At 39.6% G+C, this 22,922-nt stretch overlaps 1 protein-coding gene across 1 annotated transcript in view; it reads left to right on the top strand.

Moving 5' to 3' along the window:
* igf2bp1 (insulin-like growth factor 2 mRNA binding protein 1) overlaps nucleotides 1-22,922 on the top strand; it is a 50,627-nt gene that overhangs the window by 18,625 nt on the left and 9,080 nt on the right. Inside the window, exon 3 of the mRNA XM_017684280.2 lies at nucleotides 20,711-20,759. Coding sequence (XP_017539769.1) covers nucleotides 20,711-20,759 — 49 coding nt within the window. The remainder of the gene's footprint in view (nucleotides 1-20,710; nucleotides 20,760-22,922) is intronic.

Genomic DNA, 22,922 nt, shown 5'->3' with positions numbered 1-22,922 from the left:
CAGAGCATTTCACATCTAACCACTCTGACTGAGTCTGGAAATATATTACCCAGTTACTTCTGCAGAAAGTTTGAATAACTGGTGGAATTCCCCTTTAAGAAATGTTATTCATTCTGAAACCTTTTTTTTTTTTTTTTATTAAAAGGATGGAGTGTTTATCCTCTCTGAGTTATCCTGGAGATCTTGATTTAGTGACCCCACCAATGTCATCAAAACATAAAAAAAAAACCCTGTAAAACATAGTGAAGGAAATCAGACCCCTGATTTCAGACCAGCAGCAAAAGCCTAGCTTGTCACAGTATTCAAATTAGACACCAGACAGAGGGTGTGAGGGAATGAGCTTCAACATGAAAGATATATAAAAGTGGACTCACTGAGAGAAAGAGAGAGAAGTACAGATAGCGCACAGTCGAGGACCTCTCCTCTACTGTGTGCTCTCTGTACTTCTGGGTGGGGTGGCTATTCCCAACAGTCAGCTGCACGTAGTACTGAAGAGCCCCACTTTCTGGCCTTCTGTAGGTCTGTGGGGTTCACTGATTCGAAAGAAAGTCAGGGGCTTACGTCACACGCTAGTAGGAAGAAACCCCTCTTGTGTTTTTGTCAAGGAAGAAATTGTGGCTCTGTTTTGCTTCTCTAAAGATACTTGGTAGGAGAAAAGACTGAAGGATTGGGAAGGTATTTGTCATTCACACTGGAGAATTTGTGAAAAATGCTGGGAAAATGTTTGAGGCTTTTTTAAATACATGTGCAAGTACTTACTGTACCTTTTTTAAATATGATGGGGGGGGGGGGGCATGCTTGTGCAAAGGCTTGGAGACCCCTGGTCAATTAAGTTTGGAATTAAGTTGACGCATCCTCTACAGAGAACACATGTCTACACATTTTAATGTTCAATTATTGTTGTTTATTTGCTGGGAGAAAATAAAACAGAGTAGTGTGTGCAAAAGCTACACATTTTTATCTATTTTGTTTTTTTTTTCAATACATTAAATTCGGCGAACAAATAGAAACTGTGCTCTAAAATTTGCAGAAAAATGTGATAGTTATGTGTTCTCTGTAGTGTTAACTTATTTTCTCCAAGAAAATCAGCAAAAAGTGGAATTTCTGTTCAAACTTTTGCATGCAATTGTAATTAGTTTTTTCTAAAATGCTGCTGGAAAGGACTTAAGTTTAGCAGTCACTGTTTTTATCTAAAATGGGTCTGAATTGCAGCAAAATTCTCTAACATTTTCATCACTGTTCAAAGACCAATAAGCATCACAATAATAGCAGCTTTACAGGAGAGGGCAAAACATTCTTTACTTTTAATGTGAGTGCATGTTCATGAGTTCATTCCAAACAATTTTGTGTCCAAGAAAAATAAAAAAGGCTCGTTTCCAATAATTTGCTAGATCGGTTTTGAAACCCAGTCGAAGGGATATTACCCAGTCGACTAGACAGATGAATCCTAACTAAACCAAGAAATGCTTCAGTTATAACTTTACTTTAAAGAAACAGGATGTAATGATTGCTTCAAATTTACAAGATTTAGCTCCAGTGCAAAACATGACCCACACTTATTCCTACATGCACTAAAATTTGAAAAAATCAATCCAAATAATTTAAGAAAACACCCAGGTTGATTGTAACTACTTTTTGAGTTTCCACATTGTGTTGCTTTTACTTATTTCCCCAGGTAAGATGATTTCATTTTTTCTGTATGGATTTTTTGTGTATGTGTGTGTTTCATTTGTTGTGTATAGATTTGTTTTGTGGGTGTTTGTAATTCTTTTGTTGAAACTAGAAAGATTTTTTTTTTTATTATTCTAAGACAAAATGGTTATAGTGCCAAAAAAAAGTTCTATATGACAACAGTGACACCCTGTTTTGTGCTTTTACAAGGTCCATTTTAAAGAAGTTCTTTAGAGAACCATGCACAACAGGTTTTCCAGCACAGTGGAGAACTGTTTAATCAAGCAGGCAAGCATTTATGCATCAAATGGTTCTTTGTGTGTTCATGGTTTAAATCGATCAACCACTGCCTTTAAAAAGAACCCTTAAGCCATTTCTCAAAGAATGGGTCTGTAGGACCTCTTTGGTCTAATAACTGGGAGAAATCGTAAAAGTCTTAATTCATTTTGTCCATCAATGTGAACAATGTGCAAGCCTAACCCAGATCTGGTTGCTTGGTGGTATTTTCAGTGATTTTTGCATTGCTTGGTTTGGTGTTCCGCTCAGCGTTATGAATGAATTACCTTCGTTCTGTGGGTTTAATTGCATTGTATCGTGCTTTCCTCGTTATTTGAGCTTCATTCAGGACGTTTCCTTTTACTTAATGAGTTTAGAAAACTCTCGTGTGACAGCCGTTTTATTGTGTGTTCCACCTCCTCATTTTTCTCCAGACCCATCTTTCCTTACAAACAGATCTGAGGAAACGGTGAAGACATGCAGTATGGAGATCAAACATGGTTACTAGATGTGGAGGACTGGCATGTGCAGTATAGTGTTTTTTTTTTGTTTGTTTTTTTTAATCGTATGTGAGAAAAAGTTGCGTTTGTTTTTTGGCCATTTTGAAAGGTTTTCGTTGTAACTCGGCCAGATCTCCTTTAAGCCACGCTCAGGTGCCCTCTGGGTTTTTTTGTTCCTTTCTTTATGGCATCTCCACGTGTCTATACGGGGAGGCTGAAGCACTAGCCACTAACTGAAGCCTAAGGCTCCGTGTGATGTTTAACAAGCAGCTATATTAATAAATCAGTTTATTTTGGACAGAATAAACGAGGCCTAGCAGTCGATACTGTTCGTCTTGTAGTAAAGCTGAAACTGATTCATCTGACCTGTGACTTAAAAAATAATAATAATAAATAAATAAATTCGGGTTTGCGTGATGTTCGCGAGTCTTGCTTTCGAAGCCGAGCACGTGAGAGGGTTTGGAGTGGTTGCAGCTCCTGGATGCTTCGCCGTCATCGTTACTTTGGGGATTTTTTTCCAGCACAGCTCTTATTCCCGCGAGCGAGCGAGCGAGCGTTCGCGCGTGCGTATTTATATATGTGTGCGCGTGCAGTGGCCGGCTCCGCGCTGCAGTGCTGAGCTGAGCTGTGCTGCGCGCCTCCCCTGCTTTTTGTACGGAAGCTCCTCCGCTTCCCCCTGGTGGGCGGCGCCGGGCGCGCGCGCCGCCTCTTTCACGCTGCTGTAGTACTCGCGAGCAGCGCGGCGACTTTATGAATGAAGGCAGGTCTGCGCGAGACTCCGGCCACCGGAGCTGCGCGCGCGCGAGAGAGAGGCAAGAAAAAGGCACGAGCCAAAATACACGACGTGTTGACGATTTTAAAAAAAAAAAAAAAAAAAAAACACTGCCGTGTGGCATCTCCTGCTCACATGATCAAAAGAATCCAAAAGCTTCAGCAGTCCTAGATAGACTTGTTAGAGAGAGCGTGCCTTTTAAAACGAATGCAAGAAGACGCAAACCACAACAGCACAGTAAAGAGGCTTTCTGCTGTTGGACGTCAACGGGGGCTCTCTTAGAATGCCACTTTTGACTCCTTAAGAGTCTGTAAAGAATGATGGGGCATCATGTATATTCAACTGAGCCCTGAAACAATGACAACGTATAACGTGTCAACACACCAGGCGCGCACACATGAACATAAGGACTTCAGCAGCCATTTCAGCCCTGCTGAGATCATGTAGTATGTGCCCTATAGTAGAGCATTCTGTGCTCGCCCATGTGACCGTGATTCATTGTAGTAATTGGGCGTTGGCAGAAGAAGATGGCTGCCCATGCATGCTCACATGGTTGAGACGTACCCTCAACTGAAGTCATTTGCGCTGAACCAGATAATCCGGCTTTATACATGTGTCGAGGTAACCGAACCTAAGTGTACAGTGTGAAAAACATCAATGCGTCCTGTCACGTCTACCATTCTGCAGCATGTGATGAGCGCAATACGTAGCGCAGGTAGAGCAGGCTACGTCCAATGCGTGCAACAATGGCGCACATGCAGCGGTCCGTGTAAAGATGGGTTTATGCTCAGCAGATACAGTGTGGCATTTCACCACGCAGTCAGACTTCTGCAAGGTTTATAAAGCAACTATAAACTATATTGTAAAGATTTGTATCATGTGAAGGCGGATCCACAGTTTGTGGGCCTGGTGTTGCGGCTGGGGAGGCTGTTTTGCACATTTAAATGAAACAAAGGCTAAAATGTAATAAATAGACGGTGTGTAGAGTCGAATCATTGCGCGCGAGCGCAAACAGGATTTCAGTAATTTCAGACACGTTTTGCATTAGAACTCGTTTTCTAGGCTGATAAACGTTGTGAGCCAGGTGTTATGGGTGTGTGCTATTCTGCTTAAGTATTTGATTTTTAATTTAATCGTAATAGCCCATTGAATCCTATATGCCGCCACATTAAAAGAGGGATTCTTCACTAAAGGCGGTGGTTTAAAAGAACCATATGAAAGCGTAAATGGATCTTCATGATGGAGATTTTGCTGTATATGATTCTTTAAATAGCTTAAACTTGTCCCACCGTTAAATAAGACTTTAAAATACTCTGTAGGGCCATATTTGTTGGGGGACTGTTCAAAAGTGGGTGATGAGTACTGAAGTGTACATGCATGCTATTTAATAGTACGAATGTGAGTATAAAACTAGTGTTAAAGGTTGAGCGTATAACTTAATGTCTGGTATGGCCCAAAAAACGCATTTTGCCGTCTTTTTTTAAGTATTATTTGCCTCGTGTTGATGGGTGTCTATTCGTCTGAATATGGCAGTCCTGCTGCATTAAGCGAGTGGCACGCCTGCAAGAGCAAAGGGCCATTTTAGTTCTTGCACCACGGTTGCTCTCGAAATGGCGCAGCGGGAGCAGATGGTATTGTTTTATTCAGATTTATTGCATGCTCGTTGGCTTAAGTTAACTACATTTATTTAACGTTACATGTGGTCGGCGTCAGAATAAGACAAACCATTCAAACAGGCCAATATAGCCTGTTCTGAGAGTGACACTGGAGCCGCCTCTCGCACCCTTTACCGAGCTGTGCGGAGCCTTTTTCTGTTTTCTCTTGTAGTTTCGTTTTTTTAATATAGCGTATAGAGTTGGTGGCTGTTCGTTAGGCCTGCGCTCAAAGTAAGCCGAACCCCATTTTGAGGACTTGCTCTGTTGACTCATGTATTAGTCAGTCAGTCACTCACTCAAGCTCACAAAATGGAGGCTATCGCAGCTTCCATCTTCTCACAGAGTGAGCCACTCACGGTGGAGCGGAGCGTGAACTTTGACCCAAACAGAGGGCACGTCCCCCTTCCCGTCAGTAAAAGGATTCCAGAGTTGTTGTTTTGTAGCGGCCTGTGCTCCCCACACCACCCAGCGCAGCGAGGCCAGGCGAGCGAAACGCCGAGAAGAGCCCAAACACGCCAGCAGCTTCTCCACATGTAGAGCAGACACGTTCGGCCCCTTCATCTCCTCAGTCCCTCACCACGACGAAAGGAAGCGAACTGATCAGACACCACAAATCACGAAATTCAGACGGGGGTTTTTCGCCGTTATCTCGGGGAAAGCTTTATGCCCAATGGGAACCTTTCCACAGCCATCCTTTGGCGTAGCATCGCTTCATTACACGTATTTGCTTCGTGAACTCGGTCATATACAAAAGGAGCATTGTGGTCTAAAAGTAGTGTTTTTAGTGTGTTTTGTCTCATGGTGTAATATTCTGTAGCGCAGCACTGCGTCAAAACGAAGTCTAAAAAAATCAGAATTGACGATTTTGTGGCCGTGTTTCGTTTTTTTTCTCACTACACAGCATTCATTACGCCATACAACCATCGTGAACATCACAGCTCCACGTACCGTGTAGGTGCTCTTTAACTCTCTGGGGGGGGAAGCTACGAAATGGTCACTGGGGAGCATAATTGTACCATAATCCACTGAAACTGTTTTCTACGTTGTATTAACTCCCCACGCCATAGTTTACAAGATTTTATTTTATTGTTCTTTTTTTTAAGTCTTAGAAACATGTCTACTGGGGGAAAAACTTAAGGTACACAATTTGACCTTGAAACACTGTTGTACCTTTAAGGCTAAATTTACATTGTTTGTACTTTTGATGAATGAAAAATGTATCTGCACAGCACCTTTTATTTCAAACAACGTACCTGCAGTTCATCTGTTTGTTGGCATGCTTTTGTTAGCCTCTTTTCACCTTGTTCTTCAGTGTCCAGGGCCACCACTAGAGCAGGTGATAGTTGAGTGGTGGATCATTCTCAGCACTGTGATGGTGGTGGTGTGTTACTGTGTTGTGCTGGTGCAAGTGGATCAGACACAGCAGTGCTGCTGGAGTTTTAAAACTTAAGTGCTGAGAATGATCCACCACTCAACTAATGCCTGCTCTGTGGTGGTCCTGTGAGAGTCCTGACCATCTGAAGAACAGGATGAAAGGGGCCAACAAAGTATGCAGAGAAACAGATGTACTCCAGTCTGTAATTTTATAACCACAAAGTGCACCTATATGGTAAATGGAACTGATTTAAAATGGACAGTGAGTGTAGAAACAAGGATGTAGTATTAATTTAATGACTGATTTGTGTGTGTGTGTACTTTGAAAAGTAAATAAATGCCCCAAATGATTTGGAATAAAATTTTAATACATTAATTTCTTTTCAAGGTTTTTTTTCCTCCTGTAAATGTTTTGCTTAGTGTCTATATGTGTGAGCAAACCCCCCTACAGTTTCTAAACTCGGCATAAATTGTGGCCCCTTTTAAAAGTTCAATTGTTTGTCCATAACCCCAACCCCCCCTCTACCCTGGCCTGCCCTGTGGCTCTTTCATCGCTCATCAGAACGTTTCCCCATCTGGGGTCATAGGTCAAGATGCAAGGTTGGAAGGTTGAGAACAACTCACCGGACAAAACTATTAGTAGATGGGTTGAAAATCTCTCTCTTTCTTTCTCCCTCTGTCGCTCTCTCTCGGTACCATACCATGCCAAATTCCTCAGCTCCCAAGACAAAAGAGAAAGAGAGGGAGAGGGAGGAGTTTTTTCACATGATAATGCAGGAAAGGACCTTAGTCTTTTTTTTCCTCCCCCACCGGTTGCTAGTGCAGAAGTATTCCTCAGCTGAGCATGTTGCTCCACACACATTGTGACTTGATCGCAGTTGTCAGTGTAGTGGACCCTAGAAGCCAGCGTGTATACAAACACATAAAATGCACAGTTATAATTAAAACACGTTTTTATGAATGAACTTGTTCACTGCATAGCTCACAATGTCAGTTTTTCTGTTGCACATGGACTTTCTTAATAATATTAAGGGGTCTAAAATGATCATGTCGATGGGACTCCAAATTCATGGGCGTGTGAGGTGCTTTGAATGTTGGAGAGAACTGGGTCCTTTTTTTTTTTTTTTTTTTTTTTTTTTTTTTTCTCAGTTGACTTTGACCTTAGCTGCATTTCATAGTATTTTAACAAACATGTGGAGCAGCACATGAAAGATGTGGACTGGAGACCACAGTTTAGTGTTGGATCTGGAATCCACCGTAGGATATGAGTCATAGGACTTGGTCATATCCTAGACTAGCTGTTGTGGACAGAATAGTGTAGTGGCTCATCTTCTCAAAGGTCTTTTTCAGTGAATTATTCTATCAAGGACACCCACTTGTCCAGTTGATAGTTATGTAAAGAGAAATCAATAAATTTATATATGCAGGTTATGGCTCATAAGTTCAGCAGCTTTTGCTGCCTCAGGTGTTTTTTTTGTTTGTTTGTTTGTTTTGGTGGGTTTTTTTTTTTTCCTTCATAATTTTTTTGTTTTTTTAAGCATCGGTGGTGTCTGTTTCATGGCTGCTGCAAGTGTCTCTCAAATGCCTTCTATAACTCTGGTGAATGTGAGAAAATCACATCTAGAGGATAACGGCACAGTTGTGCGCCTATAGCGTGTTGTGCCACCCCACCCCCCACTCTCCCTTTCTTTTTCTCAGTGTACATTTTTAGGATTTCAGTGGCGACTTAATTCTGCGCTAGTCTTGTTAGTTTTTCATATTTGCCTCACCCTTTTAAAAACCCTAAAGTAGTTTCCGAGCACAGCAGGCATGATTTCAGCTCTGGAGCTCTGTGGTTGAATTTGACATTTCTAACTGCAATTACCTCTATGCCAGAATCTAACTGCCATTTATATGCACTTGCTCACAAATTAACTTGCACTTCTTGTGCCAAGTATGAGTTTGTTTTTTTTTTGTTTTTTTTTTTAAATATTTTTTTGCTCTATTAGGCTATTATTAATATGACCGAGTAATATCAGTTTTCTCCTAGTCACAATATCCAGTCACTTTTGTGCTTTTCCACTGACCATGAAATATTTACTCAGATTTTATGCTTGCTAGTGCCTGTATAGCTCCCATTAAAAATTTACCCCACATCTGAGTAGCACTAGCGGCACGTTGGCACTGAGGGTCTTAATTTTGTCGCGGATCGATTTAGCACAATACCAATGGCCCTTTCTGTCCCATAAGACTTTGGTGGTTTTGTGTACCATTGTGATCTTTGTGCAGTAGAGTATGTGTGTCATCTTTTGGAAGGTTTTCATGCAGAAAACCTAATGATGCCTTTCCCCTCCTTTCCCTTTTTGCATGTTTGTACATGTATGGGCAAAGATGTTGTAGTGAGCATCTCTCATGTACCTTCATATTACTTAATTAGTTTTGGCTGCTGTCATGATTTTAGATCAAGCTCTAATTTCCCAAAAGCTTTGTAGCTCGGTGATGCTAAAGCAGTATCAGTCAGTCTAGCCATGCTTGGAGTAGGTGCCATGTTGTACCCTGAGACAGCTTGAAATTATTTACAGCTTTCCCAAGTTTCAACAGCTACATCTATCACATAGCCAAAAAAAAGAAAAAAAATCTAAATCTGTGAGTCTTAAGTTTTTCGCTGTGGCTTAACTTGAACAGTTGTCTAGCATGAAACCATTTGTTTTCTTTAATCTTTTAAACAAGCCTGCACAAACAAGTGTGAGCTAATATAAGGTGGTTTCCTCTTCCTTGCATTGTATAGGATAACCTTTTATCTTTTGAGGGCACTGAACCGTCCCTCAAAAGCTCAGATGAAAGCACACGCACTAGCTTTAAGCTTCGTCTCTGATGTTATCAGTCTTAAGAGTTTGCTAGCAAGTAAATAGTGCATTTCACATGAACATGTGGACGGAGGTGAGTTGATTTCTTCCTGCTCAAACTTAATGGCTGCTCTACCTGAGAGCTAGCAGGCAGCAGTGATTGTGCCTCACCTTCAGGCATACAAAGAGTTAATGTTGCATCAGCATGCCTTGAATCCCAAGTATGTAGAATAACCTTTGACCTTATAGTGTGGTGGGTAAAGAAAAGGTGGGGAAAAGCAGTTGAGTGGGGGATGTTCTCCCACTCAGTTACTGCAAACACAGAGAGAAAAGAGCGGAGGGGCTAATGGTGAGGCCTTTCGTAACAAAGTTGCCTTCTCTTTAGCCGCACCATTTGGTACTGTTAAGGATGATAAAGAGGGCCTCATAAAACAGAACTTCAAAATGGTAATTTCATAGGAGGGTGGGGAAAAATTAACTTAAATTTATTCCAAGTCATTCTAAACAATTTCTGTTTAGACGATACAATATAAAAGTCTTTTGAGTTATGAAGTTTTGACATGAAGCTGAATATGTCCATATGACTGTGTTTGGTAGGATGAAGTTTCACAGATTCTTGATCAGTGCTCTTAATGTGAAGTTTGATACACACACACACACACACACACACAGTCTCTGATCACTATCAGCATGTGTGGCCATTGTGTCCACCACATATAATGGACTGTGATCCAATTGCTTAACTAGGCTTCAGGGGAGCGTTTTCATTGACTTGAAGAACCTCCACATAAGCCTGCCTTCTCCACCTAGACCATAATCAGCTTAGAACGTCCCTCCATGGACTCCTGTTACGAAGAGACTGGGAAAAGGAGAGACAGGGCTTTGAAGGACCGCCCCCTTCCTCCCTACCCCACCCCCATTTGCCCATTCGCCCGCCATTTTCAGCACGGCCTGGAAAAGCTTGCTCGCCTATTGCAGTCTACTAGCCCCCCTTTTGATGCTTTATCTAATTTCTACGTCCTTCATGACAGACTTGTCCTAGTACAGTTGCTTATCTTTCTGGTGCAAAGGTAGATTTTAGTTTTACTTTACATTTTCTCAGGCTTTGAGACACTTAAGAAATCCTCATTTTTTTCAGGTCCCAGCCTCTTTAAAAATAATACATATTTAAAAAAAAAAAAAAAGTTTCTTTTGTCTTTATTTTTCTTTTGTCAATTCAACTAACATTCAACAAATAATGTCCTCTACTTGGATACACACATTTTGGTGGAAGTAAAATTTAGTAATGAAATAATAGCCTAATTATGATGTGTCCTGAAGGTCAACACAGGTGACTTATAGGTACTCACATTTAATCCCTTTGAATTGCATTCTATTTCATTGTGATCATCCTAAGTGAGTTAATTAATTGACTTCCTGAACTAATTCAGATTTATGTTCCCTAATTCAAACCACATCTTTTTTTTTTTTTTTAAAGCAAACCTCCAGTCTGTGCTAAAGACAGCGTTAATCATAAGTCTACATTTTTCACTAGCCCTTATTTGCATTGCAGCTTTTGGAGTTTAGCCCATATTTGACCTAGATATTGTAATTGTATGAAAAATACAGGTTAAATTATTAAATGAGTTTAATTTGCTCATATTATTAGGATACTTTTTTTAAAAATTGTGGTTAAAAAAAGGCTTAGTATAATAAGGGATTGTTGTTCAAACCTTTTGATGTTTGTTGTCATGAGTCTGAGACCAAATTGAAAATGTGTGAGCATTTTGAAAGTAAAATGAAGAAACTTAAGAATTTACTGTATTTCTAGGTCACTATTAAAATTCAAGACAATTTGGATTTGGAAGTCCAATTCTTTACATCGGAGCTGATGTTCAGATGACTCTCAGGTGGATTTTCTGTTCATTGGAGGCTTTTGCACAAACTTGTGGAGAATATGCTGGCTCAAGTGCATGCTGTTATTAAAACAAAAGAGGGAAATACCAAATACTTAGAAATCAAATTAATTAAATACTAATATTAATTTAGAATTAAATTTGTTAAGAATATAAATGGTAGCATTTTCATTAGTAGTCTCTCACCTCTCACCTATACCCTGCTGTATAAGCACAGTTGCATAGCTGTTATGTGAATGCTGCCCTCATTGTGGGGAAAATAAGGCTACGTTTACACAGCAGGTAAAAGTGGCCCAAATCCATTCTTTTTCCTCAAATGTGACACGTGTCATCTGTGTGGCTTTGTGAAAAGCAGAAAACTCATTGAATCTGATCTTTTCAATTCCGATTTGAGACGCTTTCATATGTGGTATTGATCCGTATCCGATCTGCAGCAAAGCGACTCAGTCTGAACAGCCAGATCGGAATTCATGCGACTTTTACACCAGTACAACTTGACATCGGTCATAATTTCGCACTGCTGAGGTGAATGAATATTAAGGCTGATGTTTCTGTACCAAAAAATTAGAGGAGACTCAAACTGCGGCTGCGATGAAGAGGTTTCGAACGAAATGACGGAGTGTGGCCGGAGGAGCCCGAGGCTGTGCCAGAGACCAGTTTAAAGAATCTGAGGACACGAACCAAAGAAGTGGCCGAATAACGCGTCCTTTTTACCACGGACTCTAACACATTGGGAGTGATGAGGCCAGCTGTCACACACTGGAACTTCATAATCTTTTCTGTAATGCTGGTGAAGCTGAAACCAGGAGCGATTAGTGTTCGCTAGTCTTCATGATTGTTTACCTCTGGACGAGCCACGTGAAACGTTGTTTTGTTCATGCGGGTCGGTTTGTGAGTGATCTGTTCAGACTGATGTCGCATACAGGTCACATTTAAAAGATGGTGTGAGCAGCTAAACAAAAAAAAATCTGATTTGGTGATAATCAGATTTGGGACACTTTTACCTGCTGTGTAAACGTATCCTAAGAGACAGTGGTCAACCTGGAAGCATAACAAGACCAGATGAGCTGACCTTTGTCTGCATACATGGTTGCTAATTGTTTCTTTGCAGGTAGAGGTGGCTCTTTTTAAACTAACAGGGATCAGGTTGAGGGTAATGTTTGGTAGAGCAGGCTGGTTGGAGTTCAGCATGAAGGGCCCCCCTCAACTGACCTGTTTTTACAGGTCTGTCATTAGAGCTGAGCACGCGTCGCCATATTGGTGGGGGTAGTCCATTCTTAACCTCGTTATTGCAGTCCTTTTGTAGGCCAGTTGTAATCAGCTGGATATGGAACTTAGTACATGGCTCACTAAAGACGAGCTGCCTTTTAGACATATTCAGGGTTTTTTCTGCCTGTGCGTCTCAGATTTACCTTGCATACTGAGAGGAAGTAACCTTCTGAGTGTTTTATCTGTGCGTGTGGCACAAGGTGGGGGAGTTTTGGTTAGGAATGCTCTTTTCTGTCTTGGAAGCCCATTGTTTCTTGCTCCCTCCCCCACCTTTTAGTACCAACTCCCCCTCTTGCCCTTTCAACTCTGCTGCTGATTGGCTGAATGAGAAACGGCCGACAGGAAGTGGCAAGGCGAAGGTTTGATTATGCTAACAGCAGTTCTTGACTAGGATACTTCCTGTGTGCTGAGTTTCCTGTTCACCCCTTCACCCTCATATCGATAATTAGCTGGTATTCGGCTCATTCATGTGTGCGCGTTAGTGTGTATGTGTGTTTTTATGAGGGTTAAGTAGTTGAGCACTGCTTTGACGGTGATGAGACTTATTAGAACTTTTTTGTAATAGTACATGACTTTTTATTTTGGCGAAATAATAATAATAATAATCGTAAACAAGTAACACTTTTTCTGTGAATCACATCTGTAAGAAAAAGGCATCATAAATGTGCCTACAAATGTGTTTTTATTATTATACTATGTCATTACAGTATAATTTATTATTTATCATTACTCTTTGTAGCCTGGTTTCATTATGCATTATAAATTGTTAAAATTAATGTATTGTAAGTAGTGTTCCTATGATTTACATTCGGGGCTTACGCCTTGAAGACCAACCACCTAAGGATGCCCATAGTGCAAACTAAAATGTAACCGCTTTAAATGACTTTGTTTTACAGTAAATGTGTCTCATTTTCCTGAGAGCTCACAAATACAACCCACACCTTCTGTTTATCAATAATAACAGGTTTCTAAGAATACTGTGCCTGTGAGAATCTATGAACATATTAGAATGCATACATAAGGGATTATAAATGTGGCTCTAAAAAATTATGAACAAAGGATTATGCTTTGTGTATTATTCATAATGAATTTTAAAAATATGCATTAAGTAATGTTCATAATATGTAAATAGTCAGGGCTTAAACTCTGAAGGCTGACCCCAACTGAGGCTTACAAATGCAACTTGAAATATATTACCAAATTGCAATATATGCAACTTTACATATGAGGGTTCAATATATGCATTCATTTATTCATAAGTCCTGTTAGGAACAGTACTTACAGTGCACTATGATGATGGGTCATAAGGCATAACATGGCTATGACGTGTAATGCATTTTCATAAATATTTGTCCTATTTATAATGCCTTATGAATGCATTGTAATGTGATATATATGTTATGTCTCACAGGTAAAAAAAATAATTTTCTTCTCTGTTGTCTGCAAATAAGTAATAAGACAATTTAAAGGAAGACTTATTTTGTAGGATGAAGGGATTGTCAGATTCTGGCACTTAGGTTTAGTGGCAGTCACCTTGCAATAGTGTCCAGCTATGAATACAGACAAGAAAGTTATTGTTCAATATATTAGCCAGCCAAAGTTTCAGCTCTGAACTCTGATGCTCAGTTTTATGATCTGATCATGTGGACAGGCCTGTTGTCTCTTGCCCTGACAGAAAAGACTTAGTAGTTAATTCCTTTCTCTTGGTTTGTCTGGAAATGCATTCTTTCTTTCTTTTTTTTTTTTTTTTTTTTAAATCTCTGCAGGACGTGTGAAGTTGGATGAGAGTGGTGTGAAAATGAGCCGTACAAGCTCATCCTCATGTTTCACACAAGTGTGAAATGCTTGTCAAGAAAGTTTGCTGCTCACTATTAAAATGAACCACTTTGGCTGGATGGGTTGCACCTTAGACTTGTAAAGCATATCACCACACATTACACCAGTTGGCGCTCCAACAGCTGTGCAGTTTCCATTTTTGGAAATGCAGTTAGGAATCCTTTAGAGTCTGCTCTAAGCAAGTGGGGGGGGGGGGGGGGTTGTTGTCTTCTGTTTTTTTTTTTTTTTTTTTGTTTTGTTTTGTTTGTTTTGTTTTCTGTCTCTTTTTTTTTTTTCTTTCCCCCAAGCGCACACTCGCTAAAATCCCAGCCAAGTCTGCCATGCAGATTTTGATCATTGTTAAGAACAATGTGGACGTGGCTCTGTAGTGTCAGTTGCGTAGGCGTGTGTTTTGTATTTTTTGAAGTGTGAAGCATTTGCACAAATTCCTTGTACAAGGTCCTAGAGTGCACATGCTCAGTGTTTTGTTTGTGAAGGAGCATCAGGGTTGGCGTGGTGACAGTGTGGCCTGTCTGAGAAGCAAATTCAAAGGTGTTCCAGGTGTGTTTTGTTATATATATGGTTATGTATTGTTTGTGTTATAACTGTTTTAGTGGTTACATTATTTGTGTTAATTGGTTTTCTATGGCCAAGTTGTTTGTGTTATGATGATTTTATATATGGCTGTATTCTTTATTGTGATAATGGCTATACAATAGTAAGGTAACCATACAACTTGCTCACTTCGTATCACTTTGTCATGTGACTAGCATGTTTAGCTAGTGGCTAGTGTGGTTTTCACAGCTAAAGGTGTATTTATCACTGCTTTAGACAAAATGGAATTATGAAAACATGTCAAAATGACTACTATAAGTTAATTTTATGAATTAATTTATAACATGAATCTCACCTCTTTTAAACAACAAACAAAGCCAAGCTTGATTTCAGAGCGGTCAGCCCAGTGTTGAAGGGAATGTGCAGCAAAAGTATAATGGGCTGTTTAAGTCTAAAATCAAAATAACACCATAAAAAATGAGAGCACTTGGAAATAACAGATGTGAAGCGAGCTAATGACAACTAATGAAGTTCATCATTATTTCATAGCAATGAATCACCACTCATACCAATGAGGCTACATAAATAGCCTAAGACCTCTCTGACTAGAGTTTCGTAAAGCCTCCCTGTTTCTGTGAACTGAATTGAGCTGAAGAAAAGAGAAGTAAAAGAAGCTAAATTGTACAAAAGTGATAACCAGGGTTTACACAAAGGGATATAACTGGAAGTTAGTTTGTATTTAAAGTGGAAAATGCAGAGATCTAGGCTATGAAATGTCTCTATTCATCAATACACATAGGCATTAATCATGGAAATGTGCGGCAAGTCATCAATTTTGAACAAGATTTGTTTTGCCTACCGAAGTTTTTGTACTCGTGTTGGAACAAGGACATGTCTGTGTTTTCAGTAAAGCAGCTAAACGAATTATTTCGTTTATACATCTCCTTTACAATAGCTAAACAGATATTTTGAAAGATTTATATCGTGGGGTTTATTCTATACCATCACTACCGTGTAGTTGAGCTGAAATGCTGTCCAATGACTTTAAAACGTGATTTGTGTAAAAGTCATGGCACATTTTCTATTTTTTTTTTCCCGTTATTTTAAAAAAAGTGTGCTGCAAAATGATAGTGCACTAAAATCTGCAGAGCATTGTTATATTTGTTTGTATCTCATAGAGAATGTTACCTTATTTTCACTTAAAAAAAGAAAAAAATCAACAGAACCCATCATTTGACCAAGGCCTGCACATGTTGTACAACAAATTAGAAATTTCAGTCAAATCAGAATTATTTATTGATTTATTTATTTAAGCATTGCAAGGGAATTTTTCTGCCAATACAGATATATATTCCGTCCCCAGTTAAATTTGTGTGTGTGTGTGTGTGTGTGTGTGTGTGTGAGAGATATGAATCAGTTGTTTGTGTTATAATGGTTATACATAAATAGATTATTATAGTGTTTATTTGTGGTTATAATGTTCTCATTATAATAGACATACATTGTTTTGTTATATGGAAGTTTAAAATGAGCCACTATAAAACAAACGATTGGCTGGGTTTTCAACCATTTGGGTGTGTGTGTTTGTGCTTTGCACGGTGGCAGCGTTTGAATGTGTGTTTATAATTATGAGGGATGGAATGTGTCTCATTGTCTGTGGCTCTGAAGGGGGCGGGGCCTGCTGAGTCCTCCAGTGCAGCTGAGACCGGCCCATCATGCACCAGGCCATGCGGGAGCTCGCTTACATGTTCAGCAACAGAGGGGCCTCCAGAGGAGCCGGCCACTGTAACGGCTGCTTGGAGATGCACCTGCTTTGCGTGCATGCATGTGTGGCTTCATTGTGTATGTAAGTGAAAGTGTAGGTGCGAGCTGCATTGTATATGTTGGGAGTGGGTGTGTTCTTGTGCAGAGATGAACGGGATGTGACTTGTAACATGAAAGAACATGGGCTGTGTATGTGCACGCCTGCAGTGCGTGCAGAGGAATTGAATGTTCTTTGTAATGACGATGTAGGTAGGTTTTTTTTTTTTTTTTTTTTTCCCCCTTCTACAGATGAAAAGACAATTGTCAGAACTTTTGCCATGATTAAACAAAGACAGGGAGCAGTGCATTACACACACAAGCATGTCTTCCAGTTTAAGTTTGCACATTGGCTTGTTTTTACATTACACATGGGCTGGGTGTCCAATAATGGCAAAACTAAACACATCACTGTACTTTAACTTCACAATACTTAAGATTTTTTCTTTACATTACGCAGTGTGCATCATGGTATTTTAAACAAATACAAAGTGCAGTTGTAGTGTCAACTATAAATACAGTGGTTACAGTTTAACATTTCACGTACTGCACTAAATCGAGTTAAACAGGTCTAATTATGCTCCCTTTGTATTTAAATATGCAATCTACTTACCATATCCACAATATGCGTAGAGACAGATATTGTATGCCACGACAACACACATTGACATGGTAACTATAAAAGTCATATTGCCCACCCATAGTTGGAACGGAAAAAAAAGTCAGTGGTGATATATATTAAACTATGAACTGAAACTCAAACTGAAAGTTTTGGTGACAGGTTTTTTTTTTTTTTTTTCTTTTTTTTTTTTTTTTCTTTTTTTTTCTTTTCTTTTCTTCTTCTTTCATTCATGCATAAGGAATTGCGTTGTAATGGTAATTATTCAGTGACTTACAATAAATGACCTCCAGTAATCTCAAATAATCATCAGTTTGCATGTACACAAACTGTTAAATGTTTAGAAATGTCTTTGAAATTCAAATTTTCTTGCTGTAACTTCAGTTAAATAAGAAGTGCATGCAAAGGTTTTGTTAAGCTAAGCAGTCATTCACTGATACTTTGACCATATTTTGCAGCACTCATGTTCATCATGTTGTTGTCTTTTTCGACATTAAAAGTATGGTTTGCTTAAATAAAAATTTTGACTAACCTCCCAAGCACATTTAAGATGTTTTGCTCAAAAAGTTGTCTAAGCACCTGAAAGGAGTGTTGATGAATCCCAATAAGAGGATAAAATATTTATGCATATGCATATAACTGTAAACATGGTTACAAATATTTCAATGATTTGTGTCCTCAAAATAAACCTTATTTTTTTAAGATTGCATACCCACACAGACACCATGTTCATTTGCATTAAAGATATTGTCCCCAAACTTTTAATGTGTATTTGATGTCTTCCCAACCTATTTTGCATTCTCAACTTTGTTTTACTTTAAGTCTTTAAGATTGACTAGTCCCTACGAAAAAGGCCATTCTTTTGAAATGCTCTGCTTGACCCTGCCCCCAGCTATATGACAATACCATAGAATGACACCCCACCCCCATACAATGAGCCTCACTCTCTTACTCCTGGGTGTTCTGAAGAGCCTTCACTTTTTGCCTCCTCAGAGGAGGATTATCTTCTTTACTTCTTTTTTTTTTTTTCCCATTGTCCCCCCCCCAAACATATATTTTGGTCTCATGTAGAAGGTCTGCACCTCTACGGCTCATCCACCTTGAAACTCTTATAGACCGTCAACGTTTTCACATCCACTCTCATACTTCTCCAGTGAACACACACAAAGCATGCATGTTTTGCAGTAGATTCTATGCTGATAGAGGATATAGCCATGATCAACAGTATCCATTAGGTCTCATAATATGATGCCTGTGCAATAGTTGTAAGTTAGGCATGCAGTAATGATGGGCTCATCAGTAGATGCAATATGCAGATCTTGTTTTGAAATTTTAATTAAGGATGGCTTCCCTGTGCCCCCCCCCCCTTATCCCCAAACAATAGGGAGACGCACAAGAAGTGTTCTCTTCCACCCCTCAAGCTCCATCCATCTTTTTTTGTTGTGCCACTGCTATGGCATAAAACAGAAATGGTTTGCATCTGATGGCCCATGTTGCGAAGGGTTCACAAGGGTTTGTGTGTGGCGGGGAGGGGGAATGTTTGTTGGCAGTTAAGGGGGTGGAGGGGCCTTTGAATGTGTGTGTGGCGTTGAATGTGGGGGAAGGGTGGAGGTAGCCTGGAGCTATTGATCAGCGTGAAAACAGAGTTGAATGATTTTGAAACTTCTGACTTGTTGTGGTCTTATCATTCATGTGTTTCTTTGACCATACCTTCAGTATCCTGAAACTGGGTAAAAGTGCACTCCCATCATTAGTTGGCTGATTAAGTACATCAACAACTTATGAGATACAAGGAGCCGACAAAATGGCCGACACGGCCAACTCCGACATCTTGTTTGAAGCCGCCCTGGAAGGGCTGATCCAAGATCAGAGTGCTGCTCCACCTTTTTGTGTCTGCATAATTGATTCTGCACATACAAAACTTCAACCAAAACAAGGTGTAGTGGTTCAGACTGGGTTATTTTGGCCTTGCATTGGAAATCTCTTTGGTGAAAACCACCCCGAGTGCAGCTTTTGTGACCCAATTGGCCCCCCCCCATTTCCATGGTGCCTGGGAGAGTAAGGGGCGGAGGGTGGGGATTGCCTTTCTCGCCATTCTTCAACCGGTGGGTGTGACCTCCAGGGTTCAGAGGTCATTAAGGATTCTCCCCTTAACTCTTTCCCAGACGCTACAGATGTTGTAGTGTAGAAGTTGGGCTCCTCCCTCATGACCCCTGGCGTGAACTTCCTTCCTCATTCTTCTGCTCTTGCCCTCTTCGCTCCCTCAGATCAAAGACTCCCTCTAGAGGCTCCAGTGAGCAATGGCAAGGGTTAGCATATGTAACATACATTTTGTATGGCTTTCAATAAAAGGCCACAAAAGCAGTAAGCATTTATACCGTAGTGTTATTGTCCCATTGCGCCCTTATACATCATGGGCATTGTGTTGGGACGTCATGGTACAATAGACAGTGTTGGTGTATGCTATTGCCTTTTTGCTCTCGTCAACTTATTGTTTTCCTCAGGTTTGGAAAGGTAATTCACTCTCCATCTCTCTCTTTTAGCTTCGGTGTCTCCCCCCCCACCCCCTTCTTCATGCGTCTCTCTCTGTCTGTCTCTCTGTCTGTCTTCCCCTCCCCCTTTTAGCCTGGGTGCTGGGTGGGTTCCAGGGCAGCTGGCAGTGTACTACAGTCGTCAGTGTCCGGTTTCAATATACCCATTCAATCTCCACTCACTGCGCTCTCCCACCCTGCTCATGCTAGCCACAGGCAGCGGGCTATGCGAGCTGGCAGTGCTTGCACAACACACCCCTCCACTGTTCCTCTGCTTCTTTACCACATTTCACTATATTAACCACTTGCTTCGTGTGTGTGATATGTGTGCCTTTTAACTTATTTTTATAGATTTGTATGTTTTTGGGTTTTTTTTTCACTGACTTTGACTCATCCAGGACAGGTTTTTTTCCTCTATTAAACCAACAAGTATGTGTGAAAGTAGTTGGGGGGAAAAAATACTCCTTGCGCTAACCATGTAGCATTATAACCTATTTTTAGTGATGCTTCATCGGCATTAGTTGTTGTCTTATTCTTACTCAGCTGCTGACTGAGCAAGTTTTATTGAAGGTGGTTTTTATTGAAGTCCTTCTGGAGAAATTGAGACTTTTCAAAGGAAATGATCTTGGTAGCTTACGTTCTCATCCATGGCATTTTAAAATGGTCATGAAGCACAGAAACAGATAAGCGCTCAGCTAAGTGAGACATGTTGATGTAGAAACTTGTACCTATAAATGCTGGTTAAAATGTGTCATAAGGGAAAAACGCTGCATCTGCATCACTCTGAACAAACCTTTTTAGTCATTTGTATCTGGGTCTTACACAGTAAATTAGATTACCGTGCATTGTTATAATTATCCAAATGAATGTCCTTTTCAGTGTGGTGTTTCACTAAACTTAATGATATGATTGCATGCATGTTATGACAAAACACAGTATTATTTTTAAAAAAGTTACTGAAAAAAGCAACTGTTGATTATGGTGAAAACCTTCTGTAGAAGATCTCACTCAGTCTTAACTGATCGTGTGAAATTGCCATGCTTCATTGTGTCACTTGATTGAGTGATTTGTTCTTTTGAATGCAGCCTTCTGTTTTAGATTCATTTGTTCAGGCTTCTGAATCGTTCCTCTCTCTCTCTCTGTCTTATTACAGGACCAGAAAACTCCAGATTAGAAACATTCCACCCCATTTACAATGGGAGGTGAGTCTGCTATTTCTGTGTAATAAGTGAATCTGCCCTATGTCTTATACAGACGGTTTCTTCCATGTCCCTGAAAATGGAAATAGTGTGGAAGCAGAGATTCTAAGCACTCCCATCCCAAACAACATAGCTTAGTAAAATTGATAAATTGAAGGTCAGTAAATAGAGCTTTTGAAGAGGAGAAAGATGATTAGGCTTGTTAGTAAATGAAATCCTTGTGCACAGATGAAATTTTTTTTTCTATTCTAGCAATTGAGTCATTTAAGACCTTCAGCAGGTCTCTTGGCAGATCTAAATGGAAAAATAAGATGTAGTTGTTCATGACATTATCAGTGTATTCCTAACCCAGAGTACACTGCCTGCCAGAAAGATAGAGGACATAACATTTCAAAATGCTCTAAAATAAAAGTGTGTAATAACGTGAATTAATATAACTTGATGTTATAACCTGACCAGTTTTATTTAGAAGCATGCTATAGTTCTGTTCCAAAGTTTTAGGCACCTTAGCAAAAAATATGGTTATACAGTTAAATAACACTTGTACAATATAAAGACCTCTCCTCATAGCAGCCCAATATTATCATCTAACACATTTGCCTAATCAGTACTTTGTTTAAATCAAGTGTGCTAATGATTAAATCTGGAACAAACTTTGTTCTTCAGGCTAGCTCACAAGATATTAACTACTTATAATATAGAAAACTGTTTTTGTTGCATTTTGTTTTTCATCCATTGAGAAGATAAAAAAAGGCTATTATCTTCACATATTGATGATAAATGGTTTTAAACAATGTGCTTGGGTGCCTATGACTTTTTCACGATACTGTAGATCACTGGTTGAAGTATTACTGACCATATTTATCACTGTTCTGCTATGTTAGAAATGCAAAGCCTCACATTTTAGCTCATTGTTGTGATGTCAGCACTCAAATCTTTCAGGTGTTTAAACTGTTGGAACATTACTTGGGCAAAACCTGGTCTTCATACCAAGAAAAAGACTTTGATGAGCATGACACAGAGTGCTGCGAAAATATCTAAAGTACACAAACTGATAAATGTTGCCAAATTTAATTCAGGAGATAATTGAAGTTGGTAAATAATGACTGTTCTAATATCTAAGGAATGGAAAAGTTGAAGTCATTTCTGTAATATATTTATTAAGTCCACTGTGGAAAAGGAATGAATTAATGACTGTTTTCTAAAAACCTTTGCCCCAAGTGCTGACAATTACTTCAGTGTTCTAAATGCAACTGTTTATATTGAGTTTATCTGAATGAAGAGCTTTTCTTGTAATCTTAGTCCATACTTTAAGGTCTTTCTTTGTGGAAAACAGATTGTATTCTTTGTGGATGAACAGTTGTAAATGGGGAAAACATTTGTGTTGCTATCATTAATGAGATTATTAGTTGTCTTAAAGGTACAATGCCCTTCAAAAGTCTTGAGCTATTTTGTCTTCTTTTGATATTGCAGTAATATTTGATTTTCATTGCTACATTTCCATTGAGAAAAAAAAAATATACAAAGGTATCTACTAATACTTTGAATATATTTTTGGTTGACAGTTAGAAGCACATGAAAACATTTCAGCCACAGGTGTTTTATTTACCTTTATAGATTTGAGCGTGGATAACAAAGGAGTAAAATGCATGGAGTGGTGTTATGTATACATTAGTACTTTTGTCAGATGTTCGTTTTTTTTTTTTTTGTTTTTTTTTGTTTTTTTTAAACAAAGAAAAATTGCGAAATCTGCAAATCTTTATATTGAACATTTGATTTATTTATTTTAAATTGACAAAGAAAATGTACAGATTTGTTTAAAAAACATTTTGGGAGACTTGGCATTTGCAAGCCATTGAAGAGCAGTGCATGTAATAGGTGTTTAAGTGCTGGGCGTGGCATGGAGCACGTTGTCTTTAATGGCTGCTGTAGTGACAGGCTGTAGCTTGAGCAGGGCGGGGTCTCGCTCAGCTTGGCCAGCCTCCATTGGGCCATGCTGCTGCCAGCCTCCACTGCCTCCATCAGCCACATGGGGGCAGCCTGCACTTCAGCGCACATCGCTGATAAAACTGTCAAGTTTTGAAACTTACAGAAAGTGGTTGTTATGGTCAGCAGACAGTGCCGCTGGGCTTGAACAGGTCTGGAGCACGGCCTCTTTGATTTAGA

Source organism: Pygocentrus nattereri, chromosome 14 (genome assembly GCF_015220715.1).
Source record: "Pygocentrus nattereri isolate fPygNat1 chromosome 14, fPygNat1.pri, whole genome shotgun sequence".
In the NCBI taxonomy this organism is placed as follows: Eukaryota; Metazoa; Chordata; class Actinopteri; order Characiformes; family Serrasalmidae; genus Pygocentrus; species Pygocentrus nattereri.
The sequence above is the reverse complement of the archived record's forward strand: the minus strand, read 5'-3'. Positions and strand labels throughout refer to the sequence as shown.